The sequence below is a fragment of the Hyla sarda genome, chromosome 11 (assembly GCF_029499605.1).
Source record: "Hyla sarda isolate aHylSar1 chromosome 11, aHylSar1.hap1, whole genome shotgun sequence".
Lineage (NCBI taxonomy): Eukaryota > Metazoa > Chordata > Amphibia > Anura > Hylidae > Hyla > Hyla sarda.
Genome location: NC_079199.1, coordinates 72,401,096 through 72,428,885, shown reverse-complemented (window position 1 = coordinate 72,428,885; position 27,790 = coordinate 72,401,096). Strand labels below are relative to the sequence as shown.

At 46.1% G+C, this 27,790-nt stretch overlaps 1 protein-coding gene across 8 annotated transcripts in view; it reads right to left on the bottom strand.

Moving 5' to 3' along the window:
- Positions 1–27,790, bottom strand: part of ACTN1 (actinin alpha 1) — a 152,343-nt gene that overhangs the window by 73,311 nt on the left and 51,242 nt on the right. For all 8 annotated transcript variants that reach the window (XM_056547043.1, XM_056547038.1, XM_056547041.1 and 5 more), the window contains exon 2: positions 2,764–2,878. In XM_056547043.1, coding sequence (XP_056403018.1) covers positions 2,764–2,878 — 115 coding nt within the window. The remainder of the gene's footprint in view (positions 1–2,763; positions 2,879–27,790) is intronic.

The following is a 27,790-nucleotide window of genomic DNA, read 5'->3' as shown; positions in this document are numbered from 1 at the left end:
TCGACCGATATTGTTTTTTTTTTTTAGGGCCGATACCGATAATCTGTGGAGGTTAGGGCCGATAGCCGATAACTTATACCGATATTCCGGCAGTCACGGTGCGGGGCATTATTGGATTATCGGCAAGTTAATTGACGATAATGCCTTAAATCGTGATTATCGGCCAAACCGATAACCGGTCAATCCCTATTCACAATGTCTACATAAGATCTCATAGCTGACAATACATATAAGCCTGCTTTCACACTATAAAGTTCTTCCGTTTTAAAGAGCCGTTCTAATGTTCTGTTATGAAAACCCTTAAAAACGGCATTTACAAAATCCCATAAAGTCTATAGGATTTTTACATTATCCGTTTAACCCATCATAGCCCGTTAATAATGGACATTATTTGTGGAAAAACAATACACTATTTTTCTCCTGTCACAAAATAACGTCTGTTATTAATAACGGGCTATGACAGGTTAAGACGGATAATGTAAAAATCCCATTCAAGTCTATGTGATCACGGCCGTATGGGATTTTGTAACGGCGGTTAAACGTCCGTTTTTAAAGATTTTCATAACGGAAAAATATAACAGCTCTTTAAAACGGAAGAACTTTATAGTGTGAAAGCAGCCTAAGAGCAAACATCAAGCTAGGAGGTAGAAAAACTGCCTTAGAGCTCAGATAGGATCGTGTGGAGGCACATTTGTAGAGAAGGGTACAAAATAAAATCTGCTGCACTGAAAGTTTACGAGAGCACACCTCTATAATTTTTAAAGAGTACCTCTCATGATCTTGTTACATTTTATAATCCTCCCAGTTCACTGCCCCCATCATGAAAAACAACCCCTGCCTTTATTTTTATTTTTTATTTTTCTACCTTGATATTACTCTGTATTTTCTGCTCAGTCTCGGTCAGATTTACAGACTGGGAAGGGGCGTTACCCAGCAGGCATCACATCATCTGAAGCCATACAGGGGAGAACTTCCTCCCTAACTTTGCTATACACAGCCCAGAGCAGTTCAGTGTGTGAGGTGAGCTTTTATTGGATAAGGCTGCACACACCCCCTCAGCATTTCCAGAGTTTGGACTTCTACCAGGCCAGCAGGAGTCCAAAGTCTGTGCAAAAGATGGGTGGATATGTGCTCTGGACAAGTAGGGAGACACCTAGTAGCTGCTTTTTTAAACATAAATAAAAAACATCTATATATTTTTTTAAACAAAGTAGATTAGAAATATTTTTTATTTACCATAAGGAGTGCAAAAGCAAATTTTTTTTTTAATGAGAGTGCCCATTTAAATGGAAGAATTATGCAATTCCCAGGACTTTTTCTTGAGCTGGCCACCCCAACAAACTAGGTAATTGCTAAGAGTGGTGACCAAGAACCCAATGGTCCCTCTGGAAGAGCTCCAAAGATCCTGTGTGCAGATGGGAGAAACTTTCAGTAGGTCAAACATCAATGTAGCACTCCACCAATCTAGGCTTTATGGCAGGGTGGCCAGAAAAAAAAAAAAAAAAAAAAGACTTTTCGGTAAATACACGAAAGCCTGTCTGAAGAATGCAAAAAGGCACCTAAAGGATGCTTAGACTGTGAGAAACAAGATTCTCTAGTCTGATTAAACCAGATTAAACTTTTTAGCTTCATGTCTGAAAGAATCAAGGCACTGGTCATCACGTGCCAAAACTATTCCTACAGTGAAGCACAGTGGTGGCAGTAACATGCAGTGGAGGTGTTTTTCAGTGGTTGGAACAGAGACAGGTCAGGGTTGAGGAAAAGCTGAATGAAGAAAAGTACAGAGATGTTCTTATTGAAAACCTAAGTCCTCTGGACCAGAGTGGTGGTTAATGAAAACCAGTTGAACATCTCTGGGAGAGACTTGGAAACGTCTGTCCAAAGAAGTTTCCATCCAAACTGATAGAGCTTGAGAGGATTTGCAGAGAAGTCAGAAAATCCCAAATCCAGGTGTGCATCATACCAATGATGACTGGAGGCTGTAAATGCTGCCAAAGATGCTTAAAGGGATACTCCGGCCATGAGACAATGCGGGGGTCCCGCCGTTGGGGACCCCTGCAATCTTGTATTCGCCACCCACCTGTTTGAGCTGCACGCCACGGTGCCAGCTCACATACAGCCGGGTGCGACCATGGGGCCGGACTATCGAGACGTCACGACTCTGTCCCTGTGCGATGTCACCCCCCGCCTTGCAAGTCTATTGGAGGGGGCGTGACAGTCACGATACTCCGGCCCCGTGGTCGCCACCCGGCTGTATGTGAGCTGGCACCACGACGTGCAGCTCAAACAGGTGGGTGGCGAATACAAGATTGCGGGGGTCCCCAGCGGCGGGACCCCCGCGGTGAGACATCTTATCCCCTATCCTTTGGATAGGGGGATAAGATGTTTAAGGTCCGGAATACTCCTTTAAAGTTCAAATTAAAGGGCCTAAATACTTACATCAATAAATTAGCAAAAATTCACAAAGTTCTGTTTTCACTTTGTTATTATGTGGTATTGTGTGCAGAATAATAGAAAAAAACTAAATTTTTTTTCTATTTTAGCAGTAACAAAATGTAGAAAAATTTAAGTTTCCAAAAGCACTCTAAGTGCAGAAATTGGGCCTGTCTACTCTAAGCCTCATGTAATATGTATATTATATTCTGAGAATATATCAATAATATATTGACAATAGTGTCTAGTAGTCAGCTTGTCCATACTAGACAAAGCATCACAATACCGTATCATAAACACACGCGTTTAATTTTACACAAATATCATTACCTGAAATTACTTCGAGCAATAACATTAGTTTGAGGCCGTCTCGGAAGTCTTCGTCTATATTTTCAATCTGTGTCCCAGCCTTCCGGAGATGTGAATTACACCATGCTGTAAAGGTCTGTGGATGAGAAAATAAATTGGTCAACCATTAGTAAAAAAAAAAATTTAATTTAAATTTTCAAACTTGCATCATCAATTCGACTGAATATTTGGTATTTTGAGACAATAGTTGTATATCTGTAAGATAATTTTCTTATGACCATGTATATTTGCAATAGACAATCATTAGCATAGTGTAAAAACCATGATGACAAAGCGGAGAACTCATTAGAGGTCATGTACATCGACCTCTTTATAATAGGTTGGTCCTCAACTAAATCCTCAGGTTAAGAGAGTCCGCCTGTATAGCATACCCTTTAAGAAGAAACCCATTGCCAACTTTCAGAAAACATTGCAAGCCCAACGATACGGGATTGAAACTGAACGATTGTATTTTTTCTCCCTCCAAAATTCTGCAGAAGACGACAATAGAACATTTCCATTTTTCTCTACAGTTTCATAATGTTCAAAAGTTAAAGTTGCTGTAAATCAAAATTTAGTCTCTATTAGTGCTGGGCGGTATACCGGTATGAACCAGATACCGTTTTTTTTTTCCTCCAACGGTATGGATTTTTGCCCATACCACTATACCGGTCGGGCCCCTCCCTCCGGATGAATCGTAGAGCCCAGCGCGGCTAATCTGTTTACTGTGTCCCAGCGAGCACGATCAATCCCCACCGCTAGCGGGGTCCCTGTGCCCACTAGCTGTGTCAAATGTGCCCCCCGCGAGCGCTACCATCACCGCTAGCGGGGTCCCTGTGCCCACTAGCGGTGTCACAAGAATTCCGAGCGCGGCTCTGTTCCCCGTCCCTGTCAGCTCTTAGGGTACGGGAACAGATTTAAAAGCCTTGCGCGCAGCTAACGCAGTACTGCGCAGGTGCAGCACTACGCAAATAGCGTAGGGCTAATGTAGGCAGCGCTAGGAGCCTAGCATTAGCCCTATGCTATTTGCGTAGTACTGTGCATGTGCAGTACTACGTTAGCTGCGCGCAAGGCTTTTAAATCTGTTCCCGTACCCTAAGAGCTGACAGGGACGGGGAACAGAGCCGCGCTCGGAATTCTTGTGACACCGCTAGTGGGCACAGGGACCCCGCTAGCGGTGATGGTAGCGCTCGCGGGGGGCACATTTGACACAGTTAGTGGGCACAGGGACCCCGCTCGCTTGGGGGGGTTGGGTTCTACAGGCGGTAATACCGCGATACCGCAATAGGAAAAAAAAGGACTCGGGAGTCTTAGCTAACAGTAAATTTAAATGTAGCGACCAGTGTCGGGCAGCTGCAGCCAAGACAAATAAAATTAAGCGGTACATGAAAAGATGCCTACAACAAGGAAATAATTCTTCCATTGAACAAATCAACAGTCAGACCACACATAGAATACTGTGTACAGTACTGGGCACCAGTGTACAAGAAAGATATAGTGGAGCTGGAGAGGGTTCATAGACGGGCATAAGGGGAATAGGAGAACTACAGTACAGATCAAAATTAGAGCTATTTAGTTAAAAAAAAAAAAAAAAAGAAGGCTTAGAGGCAACTTAACTATGTATATACATCAGGGGGCAGTACAGAGATCTCACCCATGACCCATTTATACCTAGGACTGTATTTATAACAAGTGGGCATCCTCCAAGCCTAGAGGAAAGAAGTTTCTACACAGCAGTCGGGGGTTCTATGGAACTCTCTGCCAGAGGATGTGGTCATGGGGAGCTTAACAAGAGTTAAAAAAGGGGCCTAGATGCATTTCTGGAGAATAATAATATCACAGGTTATGGATACTAGATTATTAGGTAGGGATGTCCCGATACCATTTTTTTTTTTAAGACCGAGTACCAGTACCGATACTTTAATTCTAGTACTCGACGATACCAAGTACGAGTACTTATATTTTAACCCCTTAAGGACCCAGCCCAAATATACCTTAAGGACCCGGCCATTTTTTTAACATCTGACCACTGTCACTTCAAGCATTAATAACTCTGGGATGCTTTGACCTTTCATTCTGATTCCGAGATAGTTTTTTCGTGACATATTCTACTTTATGTTAGCAGTAAAATTTTGTCGATACTTGTATCATTTCTTGGTGAAAAATTCCAAAATTTTATGAAAAAATTTAAAATTTAGCATTTTTTTTTACTTTGAAGCTCTCTGCTTATAAGGAAAATATATATTTCAAATAAATTATATATTGATTCACATATACAATATGTCTACTTTATGTTTGCATCATAAAGTTGACAAGTTTTTACTTTTGAAAGACATCAGAGGGCTTCAAATTTCAGCAGCAATTTTCCAATTTTTCACAAAATTTTCAAAATTTGATTTTTTCAGGGACCAGTTCTGTTTAGAAGTGGATTTGAGGGGCCTTCTTATTAGAAATACCCCATAAATGACACCATTATAAAAACTGCACCCCTCAAAGTATTCAAAATGACATTCAAAAGGTTTGTTAACCCTTTTGGTGTTTCACAGGAATAGCCGCAAGTTGAAGGAGAAAATTCAAAATCTTAATTTTTTACACTCGCATGTTCTTGTAAACCCAGTTTTTGCATTTTTACAAGGGGTAAAAAGAGAGAAATTTTCTTAAAATGTGTAACCCAATTTCTCTCGAGTAAGGAAATACCTCATATGTGTATGTCAAGTGTTCGGCGGGCGCAGTAGAGGGCTCATAAGGGAAGGAGCGACAGTGGCATTTTGATGAGTGAGTTTTTCTGAAATGGTTTTTGTGGGGCATGTCACATTTAAGCCCCTATGGTGCCAGAACAGCAAAAAAAAAAACATATGGCATACCATTTTGGAAACTAGACCCCTTGAGGAAAGTAACAAGGAATAAAGTGAGCCTTAATACCCCACAGGGGTTTCACGACTTTTGCATATGTAAAAAATATATATATGTTTTTCACAAAAATGTGTGTTTCCCCCCAAATTTCCCATTTTTGCAAGGGTTAATAGCAGAAAATACCCCCCCAAATTTGTAACCCCATCTCTTATGAGTATGGAGGTACCCCATAAGTTGACCTGAAGTGCACTTCGGGCGAACTACAATGCTCAGAAGAGAAGGAGTCATATTTGGCTTTTTGAGAGCAAATTTTGCTTGGGGGGCATGTTGCATTTAGGAAGCCCCTATGGTGCCAGAACAGCAAAAAAAAAAAAAACACACGGCATACCATTTTGGAAACTAGACCCCTTGAGGAACGTAACAAGGAATAAAGTGAGCCTTAATACCCCACAGGGGTTTCACGACTTTTGCATATGTAAAAAAATATTATTTTTTTTCATTAAAATGTGTGTTTCCCCCCCAAATTTCACATTTTTGCAAGGGTTAATAGCAGAAAATACCCCCCAAAATTTGTAACCCCATATCTTATGAGTATGAAGGTACCCCATAAGTTGACCTGAAGTGCACTTTGGGCGAACTACAATGCTCAGAAGAGAAGGAGTCATATTTGGCTTTTTGAGAGCAAATTTTGCTCGGGGGGCATGCTGCATTTAGGAAGCCCCTATGGTGCGAGAACAGCAAAAAAAAAAAACACATGGCATACCATTTTGGAAACTAGACCCCTTGAGGAACGTAACAAGGAATAAAGTGAGCCTTAATACCTCACAGGGGTTTCACGACTTTTGCATATGTAAAAAAAATATATATTTTTTTCACTAAAATGTGTGTTTCCCCCCAAATTTCACATTTTTGCAAGGGTTAATAGCATAAAATACCCCCCAAAATTTGTAACCCCATCTTTTCTGAGTATGGAGGTACCCCATAAGTGGATGTCAAATGCACTGCAGGAGCGCTACAATGCTCAGAAGAGAAAGAGTCACATTTGCTAATTTTGCTGAAATGGGGGGGGGGGGGGGGGCGTGACATGTCGCATTTACTGCCAGAAGAGCAAAAAAAAAAAAATTACATTTGTAAATACATTTCTTTGGAAAAAGGACATACCTCATATCTTGGTGTAAAACAGATCTCCGGGTGCACACTGGTCACGGAGGAACAGGAGGGCAGTCAGGGGCCTTGAGCTTCTGCCTATGGAGCCAGAACAGTGGGACCCCCCCCCTCAAGGGGCATTATATGGGGTACACTAATAACTAACAAGGGGTACAGTGGGACATAAAAGGATAAAACAGGTTATGTTTACAGAATGATGACCCAGAGCATAGCCAAAACTAAAAAATATGCCCACCCCAAACCCTATGCTCTGAATCATCATTCTGGGAATGTGATGTGTGTGGCCGTACCTAACCTGTTGCCTCAAATGCGCACCCCGCTCAGGTGGCGATAGAGAGCGCTGCGCATTTGAGGCAACATAAAAAGTCCCCGATGATAGTGACTCAGTGACCCATGACCCAGAGAAAAAAATACCCCCAGAGGTCTTATCAGTTTTTTTTTTTTTATGAGAGTTTTTTGGGCAATTTAGTGGTTTCATGGGGTTAAAACTTGGAATGTACTCTGGACTTGGTACTGCATGGAAGTGTGATACTCCCTGAAGCAGTTTTTAATGCAGAGGCCCGGATGATCAGGGCAAGTGTCACATTGATAGGTGGTGTCCTTCCGTATCCCCCTCCTGTTACACACTCTGCATTTTTTCTGGGATCGTCCCTTCTTTCCAGTGTGGGGGACCTCACCTGGAAAGTGTTGGCCTGGGACGATCCTGGCACCTATTACTCCAGTTCCTTCTGAACTCCGGCCTGCTCTTTCCCGGTCAGCAAAGATCAGGACCTTTAGGACTTCTTCTTGGAACTGAAGGTATATCCCTGTGTTGCCAGCGTTCTGGTACAGTACAAAAGAGTTGTACATGGCAACCTGTACCAAGTAGACCGCAACTTTCTTGTACTATACACGTGTTTTCCGCATGGCGTTATATGGCTTCAGGATTTGATCAGAAAGATCAACTCCCCCCATATACCGATTGTAGTCCAGAATACAATCGGGCTTGAGGACCGGTGTTGTGGTACCTCGCACAGGGACAGGTGAGCTGCCATTACCATGAATAGTGGTCAGCATAAGGACATCCCTCTTATCCTTATACTTGACCAGCAACAGGTTTTCATGGGTAAGGGCACGGGACTCACCCTTGGGCATAGGTGTCTGAACAAAATTTAGAGGGAGGCCTCTCTGATTCTTCCGCACGGTCCCACAAGCGGACGTCGATCTGGCGGCAAGGGATGTGAAGAGAGGGATGCTGGTATAAAAGTTGTCCACGTATACGTGGTAACCCTTATCCAGCAATGGGTACATAAGGTCCCAAACGATTTTCCCGCTAACACCCAGAGTGGGGGAACAATCTGGGGGTTCAATACGGGAATCTCGTCCCTCATACACCCTAAACTTGAGAGTGAACCCGGAGGTACTCTCACAAAGTTTATATAGCTTCACGCCATATCGCGCCCGCTTCGAGGGAATATACTGGCGGAAGATGAGTCTCCCCTTAAAACTGATGAGAGACTCATCTACAGAGAGCTCCCTAAGCGGTACATAGGCCTCCAAAAATTTGGCCCCAAAGTGATCGATGACCGGCCTCACTTTGTAAAGCCGGTCATAGGTGGGATCACTTCGTGGTGGACATGCCGCATTATCTGCATAATGCAGGCATTTCCGAATGGCCTCGAACCGCTTCCGTGCCATGGCCATACTGTACAGCGAGGTCTGGTAGAGGACGTCCCCGCTCCAGTACTGCCTGACACTTGGCTTTTTGATCAGGCCCATGTGCAGCACGAGGCCCCAAAATGTCCTCATTTCTGCTGCACTGACGGCGTACCATTCATTGGACCTGGCCAAAAAAGAATCAGGGTGGTGGGCGATGAACTGCCTGGCGTACAGATTAGTCTGCTCCACCATGTGATTGACCAGGCTGTCACTGAAAAAATAACTGAAAAAGTCAAATTCAGTGAATCCAGCCGTGTCAATCCGGATTACGGAGTCGCCAACAAACTCCGGAATCCGTGGCTGATAACCCTCTGGGGGTCCTCCAGACAGGTTCACCGGAAGGGAGCTCCGGTAAAATTGCCTGGGGGGTTGGACTCCTAGTACGAGCGGCATCACCACTCGCACTAGTGCCAGCCACTGGGGCACTTTCATGGGGGGTGCGTGGCCTCGCCTGGCGGCGTCTCCGCCGCCGTGCAGGGGGCTCATCATCAGTACTAGATGATGAGGAGGAGGACGATGAAGAACACAGGAATGTTGGATCTTCATCGTCCTCACTGACAGATTCGGAGTCGGAGGCAAGAAAAGCGTATGCCTCCGCTACCGAAAATGCCCGGCGAGCCATCGCCTTTTTCTACGGTGGCGGGGGGCGGTGGTGGGGGAGAGGGGTGGGAGGGGGTGTGTGTGGGGGGGTGGCGGGAATGTATGTAGTGTGTGTGCTTGGTGTATACTATATATATATAACGGTGTGTGATTAGAAATCACACACCGTTATATGAACAAAAATAAACAGCTGCGGCCAAAAAAAATGGGGGGCCAAATGCAGCGCCCTGAACCCCTAATAGGGCCCGGGTCAAGCTAAAAAATCTCAGGCAGACCCTTGGGGACCTATTAGGGGGTCAGGGGGGGGGGGGGGATTTTTTTTTTTTACTTTTATTTTACTGTTTTACACTATTTTTTCCTACCTTTCCCTGGGGTTTTTTCTGTCCCTGCTCTATGGGGGATCGTCGGTCCTGAGGGGGCTCCAATCCTCACAGGGGGGGGGGGTCCCTGGCACCTTCGAGCAGCTTTGCCCTGTGACTGAACTCAGCTAACGGGCAGAGCTGCAAGAAGATGCAGTCAACCCCTCCCCCGCCGGCTGCTATTGGCTGGACGATCGTCCAGCCAATAGCAGCGCTCCTGGGGGGGTGACGAAATCGCCACCTCCCCATAGATACAGTGGGTGATAGGGGGTGTATTGTACACCCCCGATCACCTTGTATCTTCGGGTCAGCGGGTCACACGTGACCCGTATGACCCGAATCGCGGCAGATCGTTAGTGTGAATTCACCAACGATCTGCCGCGATCGCCGACATGGGGGGGTCTAATGACCCCCCTGGGCATTTGTGCGGGATGCCTGCTGAACGATATCAGCAGGCATCCCGGTCCGGTCCCCGCCCAGCGCGCGGCGGGGACCGAAATTCCCACGGGCGTATGGATACGCCCTGGGTCCTTAAGTACCAGGACGTCAAGGCGTATCCATACGCCCTAGGTCCTTAAGTGGTTAAAGGGAATCTGACAGAATCTGGCGCAGTTTACCGTATATGTGATTTCTTGTTGTGTACAATGGAGGCGGCTGCTGTAATATGAGCCAAGATTTCGCTCTTCTCCATTGGACAGAACAAGGAATTTGCATTGGCGGTGAGACCGATGTACACATGGTGAGCAGCAGCAGAAACCGGGTCACCTGACCTATCTACCTATAAATTCAAGTTAGTGCAGGTGACTCTGCTGTAAGATTGCCTTTAATAGTAGGTAGTATCCACTTGCAGACATTAGCAGCAGCCCCCTTGTAGACATTAGCAGCAGCCCCCTTGTAGACATTAGCAGCCCCCATTTAGACAGTGGGGCCCCCCTTGCTACAGCAGCAGGGCCCCCCCTCGCGACAGCAGCAGCAGCAGCAGGGCCCCCCCTCGCGACAGCAGCAGCAGCAGCAGCAGGGCCCACCCTCGCGACAACAGCAGCAGGGCCCCCCCCTCGCGACAACAGCAGCAGGGCCCCCCCCTCGCGACAACAGCAGCAGGGCCCCCCCCTCGCGACAACAGCAGCAGGGCCCCCCCCTCGCGACAACAGCAGCAGGGCCCCCCCTCGCGACAACAGCAGCAGGGCCCCCCCCTCGCGACAACAGCAGCAGGGCCCCCCCCCTCGCGACAACAGCAGCAGGGCCCCCCCCCTCGCGACAACAGCAGCAGGGTCCCCCCCTCGCGACAACAGCAGCAGGGCCCCCCCTCGCGACAACAGCAGCAGGGCCCCCCCCTCGCGACAACAGCAGCAGGGCCCCCCCCTCGCGACAACAGCAGCAGGGCCCCCCCCTCGCGACAACAGCAGAAGGGCCCCCCCGGTAGACATTAGTAGAAGCCCCCCTCCGTCGGGTGCTGCCGCTCAACTGTTCCGTTCTCCGGTCCGCATCATGTCGTCCTATGGAGTAGCATGTGACATATACGTCACTCTGCTTCCTCCGTAGCGTTACACCGGGCGCAGGGGAGGAGGCGGAGTGACGTGTATGTCACATGCTCCTCCGTAGGACGACATGATGCATCCCGGAGGACGGAAGAACGGGACAATGGAGCAGCAGCAGGTATCGGGGACATTAAACGAGTCCCCGATACCATGCAAATAGCTAGTATTGGCCCTGATACCGATACCAGTATCGGGACATCCCTACTAAGACAGAAAGTTAATCCAGGGATTTACTCTGACTGCCAATTGGCATCATCCTCATAAGGGTTTTTTGCCTTCCTCTGGGTCAACACAGTAGAAACACAATAGGGATATAGGTTGAACTTGATGGACTCTGGTCTTTTCTTCAACTTTATACACTATGTTACTATGTATAATTCATGCTGCATCACTTCACAGGCAGCGTGAATCTCCAAGGAGTATTCAAGTGATATTAGAAAAATCTGCTTATCCTGCCCTGATCATTAGAACAATAGCATCACTGGCTTTACTTTCACTAACTAGTATCAATTACTATACTCCATATTTATCATTTTTAGTTCTTCCTCAACAGACCATTAATCATCATTTTGCTGCTTATCGTTTTATACTAACATGCTGCCAGCTATTGATCAAATTATCTTTTTATAACATTTATACTTTAAAAAGAGGTATAAAACATGTCTGGATTCCATTGTTACCACCGGACAGATTCTACTTCCAACAAATTATTTCAGCATTTTGCTACAACTGATTTACGTGCGAGAGCCCCCCAAAACAAGGCAAAAATCACTGAACATATACAGTGATCCCTCAAGTTACAATATTAATTGGTTCTGGGACGCCCACTGTATGTTGAAACCATTGTATGTTGAGACCACAACTCTATGGAAACCTGGTAATTGGTTCTAAAAGCACCAAAATGTCATCCAAAAATAGGAAAAAGTGAGAATTAAAGAAAAATAAGTAGATAACTAATATAGATAAAGCAAATCCTTACATATAAAAGTAATAAAGATCTGCTGGGAGCTGTAATCACTGTCTATTTCAGCCTCCAGCTGTTGCAAAACTACAACTCCCAGCCTGCCCGGACAGCCAAAGGCTGTCCGGGCAGGCTGGGAGTTGTAGTTTTGCAACCGCTGGGAGCACCCTGCTTGGGAAACACTGGTCTATGTACAGGACAGGAGCTTCTTCAGGATCCTGTACAGTACACAGTGTCCTAAAAAAGTAACATGGAGTCGCCCCCACCTGGTGTCCAAAGGAGCAGGTAAAGTGTACAGAACATGTAATACCTCCTGTACTGTAGTGTGCGCTACCAGACATCAGTCAGTGCATACTCTTCAGTAATACAGGTGTTTTACCAGCAAATTGCCCATTCTGATTGGTCAGTTCTTCCGGCCATTGACACGTTTCACAGATCTGGACTGTTCGTAACATTGTATGTGGAGTCTGGTTTCAAGTTAAAATGGTCCAGAAAAGACCATTGTATGTTGAAACTATTGTATGTTGAGGCCATTGTAAGATGAGGGTCACTGTAGCTTTCAGGCCACCCCCTTTGCATAAGGTTCATGAATGAAGTTTCTTCTTCAAATGTAACTGTTATTTAGAAAAATGTTGTGATGTCATGCAGACATGCCAAAAGTTTTGATATGTCAGTTTTATCGGACTAAAATCCCCTCCGATTGGTGGGGGGGGGGGGGGGGGGGGGACTGTAACTGTCCATACCTAATGATCAGTATGGGTATCCGGACTAAGACTCCAACAAATACAGCGTTTGTTTATATGCTTTAACCATGGAGACACATGGGTCTACACAGGAACGGCATGCACAAAATTTTAAGAAACATAAGCACTTTGCAAACATTTATGTATTTAACCCTCTGTGTGTCTAGGTCCAAGCAAATGGAAAAAATAGGCTATTCTTTTAGCTTACCTACATATACAAAGCAAAGAACCGATCAGTTCTCTGTACCTGTCTCACTAGTCTTTTTCTAGCTGTTACAGTCCCTGGTTACTAACAGGTACGGTCACTCACCGCACTTCCTGACTATGTGAAAAACAAACATGTTTATGTAATGAGAAAGCGGTCCTTCCTGTACAGAGCAAGATATTCCTAGATGCCACAAACCTGCTGTGTGAAGCCACCACCAGAAAACCCATCAAAACAATGGCCCTCATTTACTTCGAAAATCGGGTTGTAAGTCTATCTTGCTTTCTTACCCGATTGCTTTTTTCCCCTGGTATTTATTATTATGTTGCATCCTGTTTGTCGCACGTGGGTTTTGTTGGTTTTGGTTTCCAACTCCTCTGAGTTGTCGGGAAAAAATCCACAACAATTTAACAAATTCGGGTTGGAAACCTTTATAAATACGTGGGAGAGCTCAGAAATGTCGGGTTACGCCCCTTTTTCGGGTCTGTCGGGAAAAAATTTAGCAGACTGGCACACGATGTCTGCGACATGTCGCAGACAAAGATGCGACAAAAAAAACCCGACAAAATAAGTTTAGAATAGTAAATGAGGGCCAATATTTGAATTTCTTATATGCTACAACTACCACAGTCAATACAGTGATCCCTCAACTTACAATGGCCTCAACATACAATAGTTTCAACATACAATGGTCTTTTCTGGGCCAATGTAACTTGAAACCAGACTCAACATACAATGTTACGGACAGCCCAGATCTGTGAAACGTGTCAATGGCCGGAAGAACTGACCAATCAGAATGGACATTTTACTGGTAAAACCCCTGTATTACTGAAGTGTATGCACTGAATGATGTCTGGTAGCGCCCCCTACAGTACAGGAGGTATTACATGTTCTGTACACTTTACCTGTACCAGGATTACCTGCTCCTTTGGACACCAGGTGAGGGCGGCTCCATGTAACTTTTTTAGGACACTGTGTACTGTATAGGACCCCGAAGAAGCTCCTGTCCTCTACATAGACCAGTGTTTCCCAAGCAGGGTGCCCCCAGCGGTTGCAAAACTACAACTCCCAGCATGCCTTTGGCTGTCCGGGCATGCTGCGAGTTGTAGTTGTGCAACAGCTGGAGGCTCCCTGCTTGGGAAACACTGAAATAGACCGTGATTTACAGCTCCCAGCAGATCCTTATCACTTTTATATGTAAGGATTTGCTTTATCTATATTAGTTATATACTTATTTTTCTTTAATTCTCACTTTTTGGATGACATTTTGGTGCCTTTAGAACCAATTACCAGGTTTCCATAAAGTTCTGGTCTCAACATACAATGGTTTCAACATACAATGGTCGTCCCAGAACCAATTAATATTGTAACATGAGGGAACACCATAACATAAAGATTTCCTAAAGAGAGGGGAGTCAATGGGGAAAATCCACAAAAAAATCCAGAAAGAATCTGCAAAATAAATGGATATGTTGCAAACTAGAATATAACAAATATGACAACAATACCACAGACAAAACACATAATGGTAAATCCAAAGATGAAGAAAATCGGCACTGCTAATGCTGTGTGCGTGCTGCAGACTACACCAAAATGCACCTTTTCCAAGAGTGCTTGAGTGGTGCTCAATCCAGAAGCTTAGCTTAAACCCATTAACTGAGAGAATAAGAAGGCACTCACATTTCAAAGCAATCCATCTATTTTATTTCACTTATCAGGTCTCAGCATGAAACAGCCGTTGGTCACTACCTGTATCTATGACCTGAGGAAGCGCATCATAGCGTGAAGCAGCCTGTTGTTCACTACCTGTATCTGAGACCTGATATGTGGAATAAAAGGATGGATTGCATTGAAACATGAGTGCCTTCTTATTCTCTCAGTTAATAAATAAAAACGGTACGTATCAGAAAAAACATACTACTTTTTTTCACCAGATCATCAGACTGCCCAGAATAAGACATTATTATTATTATTATTCCTTATTATTCCTTATGTTTTATTATTTAAGTTCTCTTTTCTTTTCTACATATAAATATTTTTGTATTTTTTTTTAATTATTTATTGTTTGTAAATTTGGATCTTTGTACGAATATTCACACCCTGCGTTTTCGCCGGGTGCTGTATTCAATACCGCACTAGTCATTCTAGTTCATCTTTTCTCTAAGTATTGTTCATACATTTCCTTCTGGTCAGTTGCGATTTGGTTTACTGCACTGTCATTTATTTACGTTTTATTTTATTTTAATAAGGCAGCGATATACAATAAAAAAATTCTATCCTTTGAATTAATACACATAACTCTTTATATCATATACTTTTTTCGAAATAATATCCAACTTGTGTTGTTGAATGCCGCACCGGTGATTAAGCGGTGTGACTTCTTGAGCCGCTTGTGGTGTTATATTCACACACATGCGATAATTATATTATATATATATTTATATGTTTTGATTGCATTGTGCTTTTATATTGCTGTTTTATTACTATTTTTGTGATTTTTGTTTGTCTATTTATATTTATTTATATCTATTTATATATTTTTTTCATACATTGTCATATGGATATGTAATTCTATGTAACAACTCTTTCAAAAAGCACTCTAATGGTTAATTCCTGGAGGTATATATACCTGTTACCTGCCTTCCCTTGTCATGCCTGATGAAGCTGCGCATGCGCAGCGAAACGCGTTGCATCTAATAAATCCATTGATTTTACTTGGCTGCCTGATGGTTCCTCTCTGCGCCAGACAAACTCCTGACTCCCTGGTCATTCGTTTTTTATTTTACTCTCACCCAGGAGGGCTGCAGTGGACCTTCCTCAATATCTCTTCTGCTCTTAACCTTGTTGTGTGTGGGCGCACAACCAACTTTGGTAAGCGGCTTGGGAATCACCGTCCCCTACCCCCACCTGCAAGATCTACTGATCCCGCACATGAGGCGCCTTCCTTTCTTTCTCCAGAATAAGACATATACAAATAAAAAGAGAAAAAATAGAGGAAAAATCTGCATCTGCCCCTCATGATGCAGTTCTATTCTATCTAAAGGGCTGTAATCTCGAAAGGTGGGACATCCCGGCCTTACATATCTGCCATCAACTTCTCCATTTGCTGAATCTCATTCGCTTTATGAATCCACAACTATAAGGAGCAGGCCTCCGGACAGCTGCACGCCCTAGCTGCATGTACAAAGTGTGGGTAAGGAAAGAAGAAACATGTCTAAGTCGCAAAGCCCTCCAGAAACCCAATGTGTTTGCGTTTTAATAGATGCAAGGTCCGAGACAGAAAGACCCATCAGCAATGAAATCTGAAGGTCAGAACCTAAAGACTTTTTAAACTAGCACCAATCTGCTAGATGGCCTCTTTTATCAGCATATAGCGACAAATGGACTTCAAAAGGTGTGGTGGGTCTTTTGCGGCGCTGACTCGGAACAGGCACAACAGGTGAGTATAAAAGGTTTATTAAAATGCAACGCGTTTCACCGCACATAGGCGGCTTCATCAGGCACATCACCTGCTGAACCTCTTGGTATTTAGCATATCACCCCAGCTATTGGGGTATCAGTGGAACTGCAAGCCGTAGGAGCTTGACTGGCTTTGGGTCCAGTAATCCAACAAAATAAAAGAAAAAAACTCCAAGGTGGCGCTGTTCCAGCAAAAACATGAACTTCTGGTATTTCTCTTAAAAAAACATATTTATTGATAAAATCAATTATGTAAGCCCACAACAAAGCAATACGCGTTTCGGGTCCCTGCGTACCCTTTCTCAATTGCAGATATCTGCAATTGAGAAAGGGTACGCAGTGACCCGAAATGCGTCTTGCTAGTATTTATACGTATTTATCTATATGTATGTGTGCATGTACCCTTAGGCTGTTTAAAAAAAACTATATATATATATATATATATATATTATTGTCCCTGCAGTGTTTAAGCCAAAGATAGAACTGGATTCGAAAGGAATGGGTAATATAATAGATACGCCTGGTTATCCAGGAATAGACAAACAGGGCTGATTTCTTCCCACAAGCATCGCACGTCCTCAAGTTGTGTGCGGTATTTCAGCTCAGTTATATTGAAGTGAATGAAGCCAAGTTATAATACCACACACCACCTGAGGTGTAGTTCAGTTTTTTTTTGGGAAAAATGCCCTTGTTTTACTATTCCTTGATAACTCCTTTAAAGGGTTACTCCACTGGCCAGCATTCAGAACATTTAGTTCCGAACGCTGTGTGCGCGCTGTGGAGGTTGGCCACGCCCCCTTGTGATGTCACATCATGCCCCCTCAATGAAAGTCTATTTGAGGGGGCGTGATGGCCGCCACGCCCCCCTCCCATAGACTTGCATTGAGGGGGCATGGAGTGACATCACATGTGGGCGTGGTCGATTCCTGCAGCGCACACACTGCTTTCAGAACTAAATGTTCTGAATGCTGGCCAGTGGAGTAACCCTTTTAATGCTGTATCCACTTCTGGCTTTGGATCAAAAGCGGCAGTGGCAGTTTTTAGGGAAAAAAAAAAAAGTTTAAACTATGTCATATTTCCTAACATATATTTTATTTCACACATGCATTCTTATCCATAGTTGGCAAAAATACAGCCTTTTGGCTGTATTTTTGGGCACGTAAACTAAAATATCAGGAAATTTTACACGGTATGAACTTGGCCTAATAGTAGTCACCTAAGTAGAAATACAAGGCTACTAAGTACCTAAGCAATATATTTCTAGAGAATGCACTACATGGGAGTTGCAGAAGATATAAATATAGCTCCTCTGAAGTTATCTAATTGTAATATACCGTATATATTCGAGTATAAGCAGAGTTTTTCAGCACGATTTTTCGTGCTGAAAACGCTCCCCCTTGGCTTATACTCAAGTGAACTCTCCGCCTGTCAATCCCTTCATCTGCGGACCTCCAGATGTTGCAAAACAACAACTCTCAGCATGCCTGGACAGCAATCGGCTGTCCGGGCATGCTTGGTGTTGTAGTTTTGAAACCTCTGGAGGTCTGCAGGTTGAAGACCACTGCGGCCTTCATCATCATCATCCAGCCACCCCCCCCCCCCCCCTTTTGTTTTGTACTCGCCTCTCCTCGGCAGGAAGTTAGGGTGAGCTGGTCCAGGCCACCTATGCTGCAGGGACCATCCGGTGGGGAGGGTTAGTCGCTCCGGGCTGTCCATTTTCACTGGGGGGGGGGGGCCTCTTCTCCGCGCTTCGGGCCTGGCCCCGGACTAGTGATGTTGCCTTGACGACGATGCACAGAGACGTCAAGGCAACGTCACTAGTCCGGGGCCGGGCCTCAAGCGCGGAGAAGAGGCCCCCTCCGGTGAAAACGGACTGCCCTTAACGACTAACCATCCCCACCGGATGGTCCCTGCAGCACAGATGGCCCGGACCAGCTCGCCCGAACTTCCTGCCGAGGGGAGGCGAGTACAAAACAAAAGGGGGGCTGGATGATGATGAAGGCTGCAGTGGTCTTCAACCTGCGGACCTCAAGAGGTTTCAAAACTACAACACCCAGCATGCCCGGACAGCCGATGGCTATCCGGGAATGCTGGGAGTTGTAGTTTTGCGACATCTGGAGGTCCGCAGGTTGAAGACCACTGCAGCCTTCATCATCATCCAGCCCCCCTTTTGTTTTGTACTCGCCTCCCCTCGGCAGGAAGTCCCCAGGCGGTAGATCCAGCACATCTCACTTTTTTTTTTTTAGATCTGTGAATCTGTCATTTCTATGTGCTGGGATGTGGTCTATGGGGCATATGGTGATGGGATTGATTTTTTTCGTGGCCATGTTTCAATAAACCATGAAGGAGGAATTTGCGTTTGATGTTGTTCCTGTGTTGGTTCAGTCGGAGGTGTAATTCTTGGGTGGTTCTTCCCATGTATTGCAGGTTGCAGATGCAGGTGATTAGGTAGATGACACAAGCTGGATTTGCAGTTTAGGGAAAAATTTGATGTTGAAGGTTTCCTCGGTAGATTTGTTGAAAAAGGTTTTTTGTAGGGATGTCCCGATACCATTTTACGAGTACCGATACTTTAATTCTAGTACTCGCCGATACCAAGTACGAGTACTTTTATTTTAAAGGGAATCTGACACCAGGGTGACCCGGTTTCTGGCACTGCTTACTGTGCTGATATGTGGGTTCCCTGTTGTATGCAATGGAGGTGGCTGCTGTAGTATGAGCCAAGATTTCGCTCTTCTCCGTTGGGCAGAACAGGGAATTTGCACTGGCGGCTAAACCGATGTCTCCGGAGCAATTGTGCCGATGATCACATGGTGAGCAGCCATAGAAACCAGGTCACCTGCACTATCTACTTATAAATTCAAGTTAGTGCAAGTGACTCTGTTTTGAGTGGGCTCTGTAAGAGTGAAACTGCAAGAGAGTCAGAAATCTGCCATATCTGCTGTGCGGTGAGGAGTGTATCTTGTAAACTGGAGTGATTTTGTGTGAATATTTCAACTTGCACATAGAGGGTTCAATGCTACAAGTTTAAACAGACTTTAACCTTTTAACCCTATTGTGTGCCAATCATCCAATGTAAGGTCACAGATTACCCTTAATTTACCATGTACATTATAAGTCAAGATGGAAACAGCAATAGAAGTGGATGCCATGTCATTTGGGTTGCTCAGTATTTTTTATTTTTTTGGGCCATGGCTCCAAAAAACCCAAAATATTATGTAAACCTACACTTAAAAGGTTCTCTGCACCATAAACACACACAAAACACAACCTGCGGACACCACAGACACTTCTGATATGAGAAATGGTGTTGTGAAGGGATTTTGTTAGTTTTGTCGGACTTGTACACTATTTATCACACATCTCGAGTCTATATAATAAACGATGTGCACGTCCGCCAAAAACCTGCAGCAAAAGTGACTAGAAAAATGACATACAAAATAACTTCACTGATAAATCCCCCCCCCCCCCCCCCATAGTGTTTAGTTTTCTTTATGGCTGTAGCCCAAATAATGAGGCAATTCCTTACACTGTGTCTTAGTAGGTTTATACTTGTCTGTAATCATATAAAGGTCACACATAGCTGAAACTACATGAAGTCTTCTGAGACACAAAAAAATCAATGGGGAGGGAGTCTTGTCTAGGATTTATCAAAGCTTAAGCAGTTCTCTCCATCCTCATGAGTCACTTCATTCAAATGTTTCCAGATTAGCAACCGGCAACTAGTTCGCAACACTAGGAAGCAGAATCGTATAGGCACAACATTTCACAATATGTTCTCCTGCATATAGGGATGTATTATGGTTTTTCCAAGAGCCAAAATAAGAAATTATAGATCCCTATGAGACATATGTCACGATGCCGGCTGGCAGGTAGTGGATCCTCTGTGCCAGAGAAGGATTGGCGTGGACCGTGCTAGTGGATCGGTTCTAAGTCACTACTGGTTTTCACCAGAGCCCGCCGCAAAGCGGGATGGTCTTGCTGCGGCGGTAGTGACCAGGTCGTATCCACTAGCAACGGCTCAACCTCTCTGACTGCTGAAGATAGGCGCGGTACAAGGGAGTAGACAGAAGCAAGGTCGGACGTAGCAGAAGGTCGGGGCAGGCAGCAAGGATCGTAGTCGGGGGCAACGGCAGGAGGTCTGGAACACAGGCTAGGAACACACAAGGAAACGCTTTCACTGGCACAATGGCAACAAGATCCGGCGAGGGAGTGAAGGGGAAGTGAGGTATAAATAGGGAGTGCACAGGTGAACACACTAATTGGAACCACTGCGCCAATCAGCGGCGCAGTGGCCCTTTAAATCGCAGAGACCCGGCGCGCGCGCGCCCTAGGGAGCGGGGCCGCGCGCGCCGGGACAGGACAGACGGAGAGCGAGTCAGGTACGGGAGCCGGGACGCGCATCGCGAGCGGGCGCTACCCGCATCGCGAATCGCATCCCGGCTGGAGACGGTATCGCAGCGCACCGGGTCAGTGGAGCTGCCCGGAGCGCTGCGGTAGCGAGAGAGAAGCGAGCGCTCCGGGGAGGAGCGGGGACCCGGAGCGCTCGGCGTAACAGTACCCCCCCCCCTTGGGTCTCCCCCTCTTCTTAGAGCCTGAGAACCTGAGGAGCAGACTTTTGTCTAGGATGTTGTCCTCAGGTTCCCAGGATCTCTCTTCAGGTCCACAGCCCTCCCAATCCACCAAAAAGAACTTTTTTCCTCTGACCGTCTTGGAGGCCAGTATCTCTTTCACTGAGAAGACGTCAGAAGAACCGGAGACAGGAGTGGGAGAAACTAATTTGGGAGAGAAACGGTTGATGATGAGTGGTTTAAGAAGAGAGACATGAAAGGCATTAGGAATACGGAGAGAAGGAGGAAGAAGAAGTTTGTAAGAGACAGGATTAATTTGGCACAAGACTTTGAAGGGACCAAGATAGCGTGGACCCAGTTTGTAACTGGGGACACGAAAGCGGACATATTTAGCGGAGAGCCATACCTTGTCTCCGGGAGCAAAAATGGGGGGAGCTCTTCTTTTCTTATCGGCAAACTTTTTCATGCGAGATGAAGCCTGTAAAAGAGAAACTTGGGTCTCTTTCCATATGGTGGAAAGATCACGAGTCACTTCATCTACCGCGGGCAAACCAGAGGGCAAGGGAGTAGGGAGGGGGGGGAAGAGGGTGACGGCCGTACACCACGAAAAATGGGGATTTGGAGGAAGATTCAGAGACTCTAAAGTTATACGAGAATTCGGCCCATGGTAGAAGATCTGCCCAATCATCCTGGCGGGAGGTAACAAAATGTCGTAAATAATCACCCAAGACCTGGTTAATTCTTTCTACTTGTCCATTGGATTGAGGATGATATGCAGAAGAAAAGTTTAATTTAATCTTGAGTTGTTTACAGAGAGCCCTCCAGAATTTTGACACGAATTGGACGCTTCTATCCGAGACTATTTGTGTGGGCAACCCGTGAAGACGAAAAATGTGTACAAAAAATTGTTTAGCCAACTGAGGCGCTGAAGGAAGACCAGGAAGAGGGATGAAATGTGCCATCTTGGAGAATCCATCAACGACCACCCAAACAACAGTGTTGCCACGGGATGGGGGTAGATCTGTAATAAAATCCATACCAATCAGAGACCAAGGCTGTTCGGGGACAGGCAGAGGATGAAGAAAACCAGCGGGCTTCTGGCGAGGAGTCTTATCCCGAGCACAGACAGTGCAGGCTCGCACAAAGTCCACGACATCCGTCTCCAGAGTCGGCCACCAATAGAAGCGAGAGATGAGTTGCACAGATTTCTTGATGCCTGTATGACCTGCGAGATGGGAGGAGTGACCCCATTTGAGGATTCCGAGGCGTTGGCGTGGAGAGACGAAGGTCTTTCCTGGAGGAGTTTGCCTGATGGAGGCTGGAGAAGTGGAGATCAGGCAGTCAGGAGGAATGATGTGTTGCGGAGAGAGTTCAACTTCCGAGGCATCCGAGGAACGAGAGAGAGCATCGGCCCTAATGTTCTTATCGGCAGGCCGAAAGTGAATTTCAAAATTAAATCGGGCAAAGAACAGAGACCACCTGGCCTGGCGAGGATTCAGCCGTTGGGCAGACTGGAGATAGGAGAGGTTCTTGTGATCGGTGTAAATAATAACAGGAAATCTTGATCCCTCCAGCAGATGCCTCCATTCCTCAAGTGCTAATTTAATGGCTAGAAGCTCTCGATCCCCGATGGAGTAGTTCCTCTCCGCCGGAGAGAAGGTCCTAGAAAAAAAACCACAAGTAACAGCATGCCCGGAAGAATTTTTTTGTAGAAGGACCGCTCCAGCTCCTACAGAGGAGGCATCAACCTCCAATAGGAAGGGTTTAGATGGGTCAGGTCTGGAGAGCACGGGAGCCGAAGAAAAGGCAGACTTGAGCCGTTTAAAGGCGTCTTCCGCTTGAGGAGGCCAAGACTTGGGATTGGCATTTTTTTTGGTTAAAGCCACGATAGGGGCCACAACGGTAGAAAAATGTGGAATAAATTGCCTGTAATAATTGGCGAACCCCAAAAAACGTTGGATAGCACGGAGTCCGGAGGGGCGTGGCCAATCTAAGACGGCAGAGAGTTTGTCTGGATCCATTTGTAGTCCCTGGCCAGAGACCAAGTATCCTAGGAAAGGAAGAGATTGGCATTCAAACAGACATTTCTCTATCTTGGCATAAAGTTGATTGTCACGAAGTCTCTGAAGAACCATACGGACATGCTGGCGGTGTTCTTCTAGATTGGCAGAAAAAATCAGGATATCGTCCAGATATACAACAACACAGGAGTATAAGAGATCACGAAAAATTTCATTAACAAAGTCTTGGAAGACGGCAGGGGCGTTGCACAGGCCAAAGGGCATGACCAGATACTCAAAGTGTCCATCTCTAGTGTTAAATGCCGTTTTCCATTCATCCCCCTCTCTGATGCGGATGAGATTATAAGCACCTCTTAAGTCCAGTTTGGTAAAGATGTGGGCACCTTGGAGGCGATCAAAGAGTTCAGAGATGAGGGGTAGAGGGTAGCGGTTCTTTATCGTGATTTTATTAAGACCGCGGTAGTCAATGCAAGGGCGTAGAGAGCCATCTTTTTTGGACACAAAGAAAAATCCGGCTCCGGCAGGAGAGGAGGATTTACGGATAAAGCCTTTTTTTTTAATTTTCCTGGATGTACTCCGACATAGCAAGAGTCTCTGGGGCGGACAGAGGATAGATTCTGCCCCGGGGTGGAGTAGTGCCCGGGAGGAGGTCAATAGGACAATCATAAGGCCTGTGAGGAGGTAGAGTCTCAGCAAAGTCCATATAGGCCTTAGGGAGACCGGTTACAGGGGGAACCACAGAGTCACGGCAAGGGGTACTGGGAACCGGTTTTAGGCAGTCCTTGAAACAAGAGGGCCCCCAACTCTTGATCTCCCCAGTGGACCAATCCAGGGTTGGGGAATGGAGTTGAAGCCAGGGTAGTCCAAGGAGGATTTCGGAAGTGCAATTGGGGAGGACCAAAAATTCAATCTTCTCGTGATGAGGTCCGATGCACATTAGAAGGGGCTCCGTGCGGAAACGTATGGTACAATCCAATCTTTCATTGTTTACACAATTGATGTAGAGGGGTCTGGCGAGACTGGTCACTGGGATGTTGAACCTGTTGACGAGAGAGGCCAAAATAAAATTTCCTGCAGATCCGGAATCCAAGAAGGCCATAGTAGAGAAGGAGAAGGCAGAGGCAGATATCCGCACAGGCACAGTAAGACGTGGAGAAGCAGAGTAGACATCAAGGACTGTCTCACCTATGTGCGGAGTCAGCGTACGTCTTTCCAGGCGGGGAGGGCGGATAGGACAATCCTTCAGGAAGTGTTCGGTACTGGCACAGTACAGACAGAGATTCTCCATGCGGCGTCGTGTCCTCTCTTGAGGTGTCAGGCGAGACCGGTCGACCTGCATAGCCTCCACGGCGGGAGGCACAGAAACGGATTGCAGGGGACCAGAGGAGAGAGGAGTCGGGGAGAAAAAACGTCTTGTGCGAACAAAGTCCATATCCTGGCGGAGCTCCTGACGCCTTTCGGAAAAACGCATGTCAATGCGAGTGGCAAGATGGATGAGTTCATGTAGGTTAGCAGGGATTTCTCGTGCGGCCAGAACATCTTTAATGTTGCTGGATAGGCCTTTTTTAAAGGTCGCGCAGAGGGCCTCATTATTCCAGGATAATTCTGAAGCAAGAGTACGGAATTGTACGGCGTACTCGCCAACGGAAGAATTACCCTGGACCAGGTTCAACAGGGCAGTCTCAGCAGAAGAGGCTCGGGCAGGTTCCTCAAAGACACTTCGAATTTCTGAGAAGAAGGAGTGTATAGAGGCAGTGACGGGGTCATTGCGGTCCCAGAGCGGTGTGGCCCATGACAGAGCTTTTCCAGACAGAAGGCTGACTACGAAAGCCACCTTAGACCTTTCAGTAGGGAACTGGTCCGACATCATCTCCAAGTGCAGGGAAGATTGAGAAAGAAAGCCACGGCAGAATTTAGAGTCCCCATCAAATTTATCCGGCAAGGATAGTCGTAGACCAGAAGCGGCCACTCGCTGCGGAGGAGGTGCAGGAGCTGGCGGAGGAGATGATTGCTGAAGCTGTGGTAGTAGCTGCTGTAGCATCACGGTCAGTTGAGACAGCTGTTGGCCTTGTTGCGCTATCTGTTGTGACTGCTGGGCGACCACCGTGGTGAGGTCGGCGACAACTGGCAGAGGAACTTCAGCGGGATCCATGGCCGGATCTACTGTCACGATGCCGGCTGGCAGGTAGTGGATCCTCTGTGCCAGAGAGGGATTGGCGTGGACCGTGCTAGTGGATCGGTTCTAAGTCACTACTGGTTTTCACCAGAGCCCGCCGCAAAGCGTGATGGTCTTGCTGCGGCGGTAGTGACCAGGTCGTATCCACTAGCAACGGCTCAACCTCTCTGACTGCTGAAGATAGGCGCGGTACAAGGGAGTAGACAGAAGCAAGGTCGGACGTAGCAGAAGGTCGGGGCAGGCAGCAAGGATCGTAGTCGGGGGCAACGGCAGGAGGTCTGGAACACAGGCTAGGAACACACAAGGAAACGCTTTCACTGGCACAATGGCAACAAGATCCGGCGAGGGAGTGAAGGGGAAGTGAGGTATAAATAGGGAGTGCACAGGTGAACACACTAATTGGAACCACTGCGCCAATCAGCGGCGCAGTGGCCCTTTAAATCGCAGAGACCCGGCGCGCGCGCGCCCTAGGGAGCGGGGCCGCGCGCGCCGGGACAGGACAGACGGAGAGCGAGTCAGGTACGGGAGCCGGGACGCGCATCGCGAGCGGGCGCTACCCGCATCGCGAATCGCATCCCGGCTGGAGACGGTATCGCAGCGCACCGGGTCAGTGGAGCTGCCCGGAGCGCTGCGGTAGCGAGAGAGAAGCGAGCGCTCCGGGGAGGAGCGGGGACCCGGAGCGCTCGGCGTAACAACATACACCCAAGAGTTCTTAGAGAGGTAAGTTCAGTAATATCTGTACCCCTGTTCATGATATTTAGAGATTCTCTGGTGTCTGGTATTGTGCCAAGGGACTGGCGCAAGGCGAATGTGGTGCCAATCTTCAAAAAGGGCTCTAGGTCTTCCCCAGGAAACTATAGACCGGTAAGTTTAACGTGCATTGTGGGAAAATTGTTTGAAGGACTTATAAGGGATTACATACAGGAATACATAGGGGATAATTGTACTATAAGTGATAGCCAGCATGGGTTTACTAAGGATAGAAGTTGTCAAACCAATCTAATTTGCTTTTATGAAGAGGTGAGTAGAAGCCTTGACAGAGGTATGGCTGTGGATATAGTGTTTCTGGATTTTGCTAAAGCATTTGATACTGTCCCTCATAGACGTCTGACAGGTAAGTTAAGGTCTTTGGGTTTGGAAATTTTAGTTTGTAACTGGATTGAACACTGGCTCATGGATCGTACCCAGAGAGTGGTGGTCAATGATTCGTACTCTGATTGGTCCCCGGTTATTAGTGGTGTACCCCAAGGTTCTGTACTGGGCCCCCTGTTGTTTAATTTATTTATTAATGACATAGAGGATGGTATTAACAGCTCTGTTTCTATCTTTGCAGATGACACCAAGCTTTGTAGCACAGTACAGTCTATAGAGGATGTGCATAAGTTACAAGATGACTTGGATAGACTAAGTGTCTGGGCATCCACTTGGCAAATGAGGTTCAATGTGGATAAATGTAAAGTTATGCATCTGGGTACTAATAACCTGCATACATCGTATGTCTTAGGGGGGATTAAACTGGCAGAGTCACTGGTAGAGAAGGATCTGGGTGTACTTGTAGATCACAGACTACAGAATAGCATGCAATGTCAGGCTGCTGCTTCCAAAGCCGGCAGGATATTGTCATGTATCAAAAGAGGCATGGACTCAAGGGACAGGGACATAATACTCCCCCTTTATAAATCATTGGTACGGCCTTACCTGGAATATGCTGTTCAGTTTTGGGCACCTGTCCATAAAAGGGACACTGCGGAGTTGGAAAGGGTGCAGAGACGCGCGACTAAACTAATATGGGGAATGGAACATCTTAGCTATGAGGAGCGATTAAAGGAGTTACAATTGTTTAGTCTTGAGAAGAGACGTTTAAGGGGGGATATGATAAACGTATATAAGTATATTAATGGCCCATACAAAAAATATGGAGAAAAACTGTTCCAGGTTAAACCCCCCCAAAGGACGAGGGGGCACTCCCTCCGTCTGGAGAAGAAAAAGTTTAGTCTCAAGGGGCGACACGCCTTCTTTACCATGAGAACTGTGAACTTATGGAACAGTCTACCTCAGGAACTGGTCACAGCAGGAACAATTAACAGCTTTAAAACAGGATTAGATACATTCCTGGAACAAAATAAGATTAATGCTTATGAAGAAATATAAAATCTCATCCCTTCCCCAAGGTCGCGCCACACCCCTACCCCTTAATTCCCTGGTTGAACTTGATGGACATGTGTCTTTTTTCGACCGTGCTAACTATGTAACTATGTAACTATATGCTACACAGACCAAGATTTCACTAGGTCTTCCTAAGTCATCATCCAGATCTAAGGTCACCATAAAAGCATGTGGAGACCTATTATGCTCCACTGGGAATACTGGAAAAAACATTATGTAAAGTAGCTCTCTTGTGACACCTTTAGGGTATGTTCCCATTGAGTAATGTAACGGAATCTCCACTCCCAGAATTCCGCAAGCGGACATTCCATCTGGGGGCCGCAGCTGAAATAGTTTGGCTGTAGAACTGCACAGCCCTTCGCCATCACCATTGACAGCAATGCAGGGCTCGTGGACTTCTGCGCAAAGAATGAACATGTTCTTTCTTTGCACGGATCAATTTTGCCACTGAAATTCCTCAGTGTGAATGGTTCTAGCGGAAGACCCATTCAT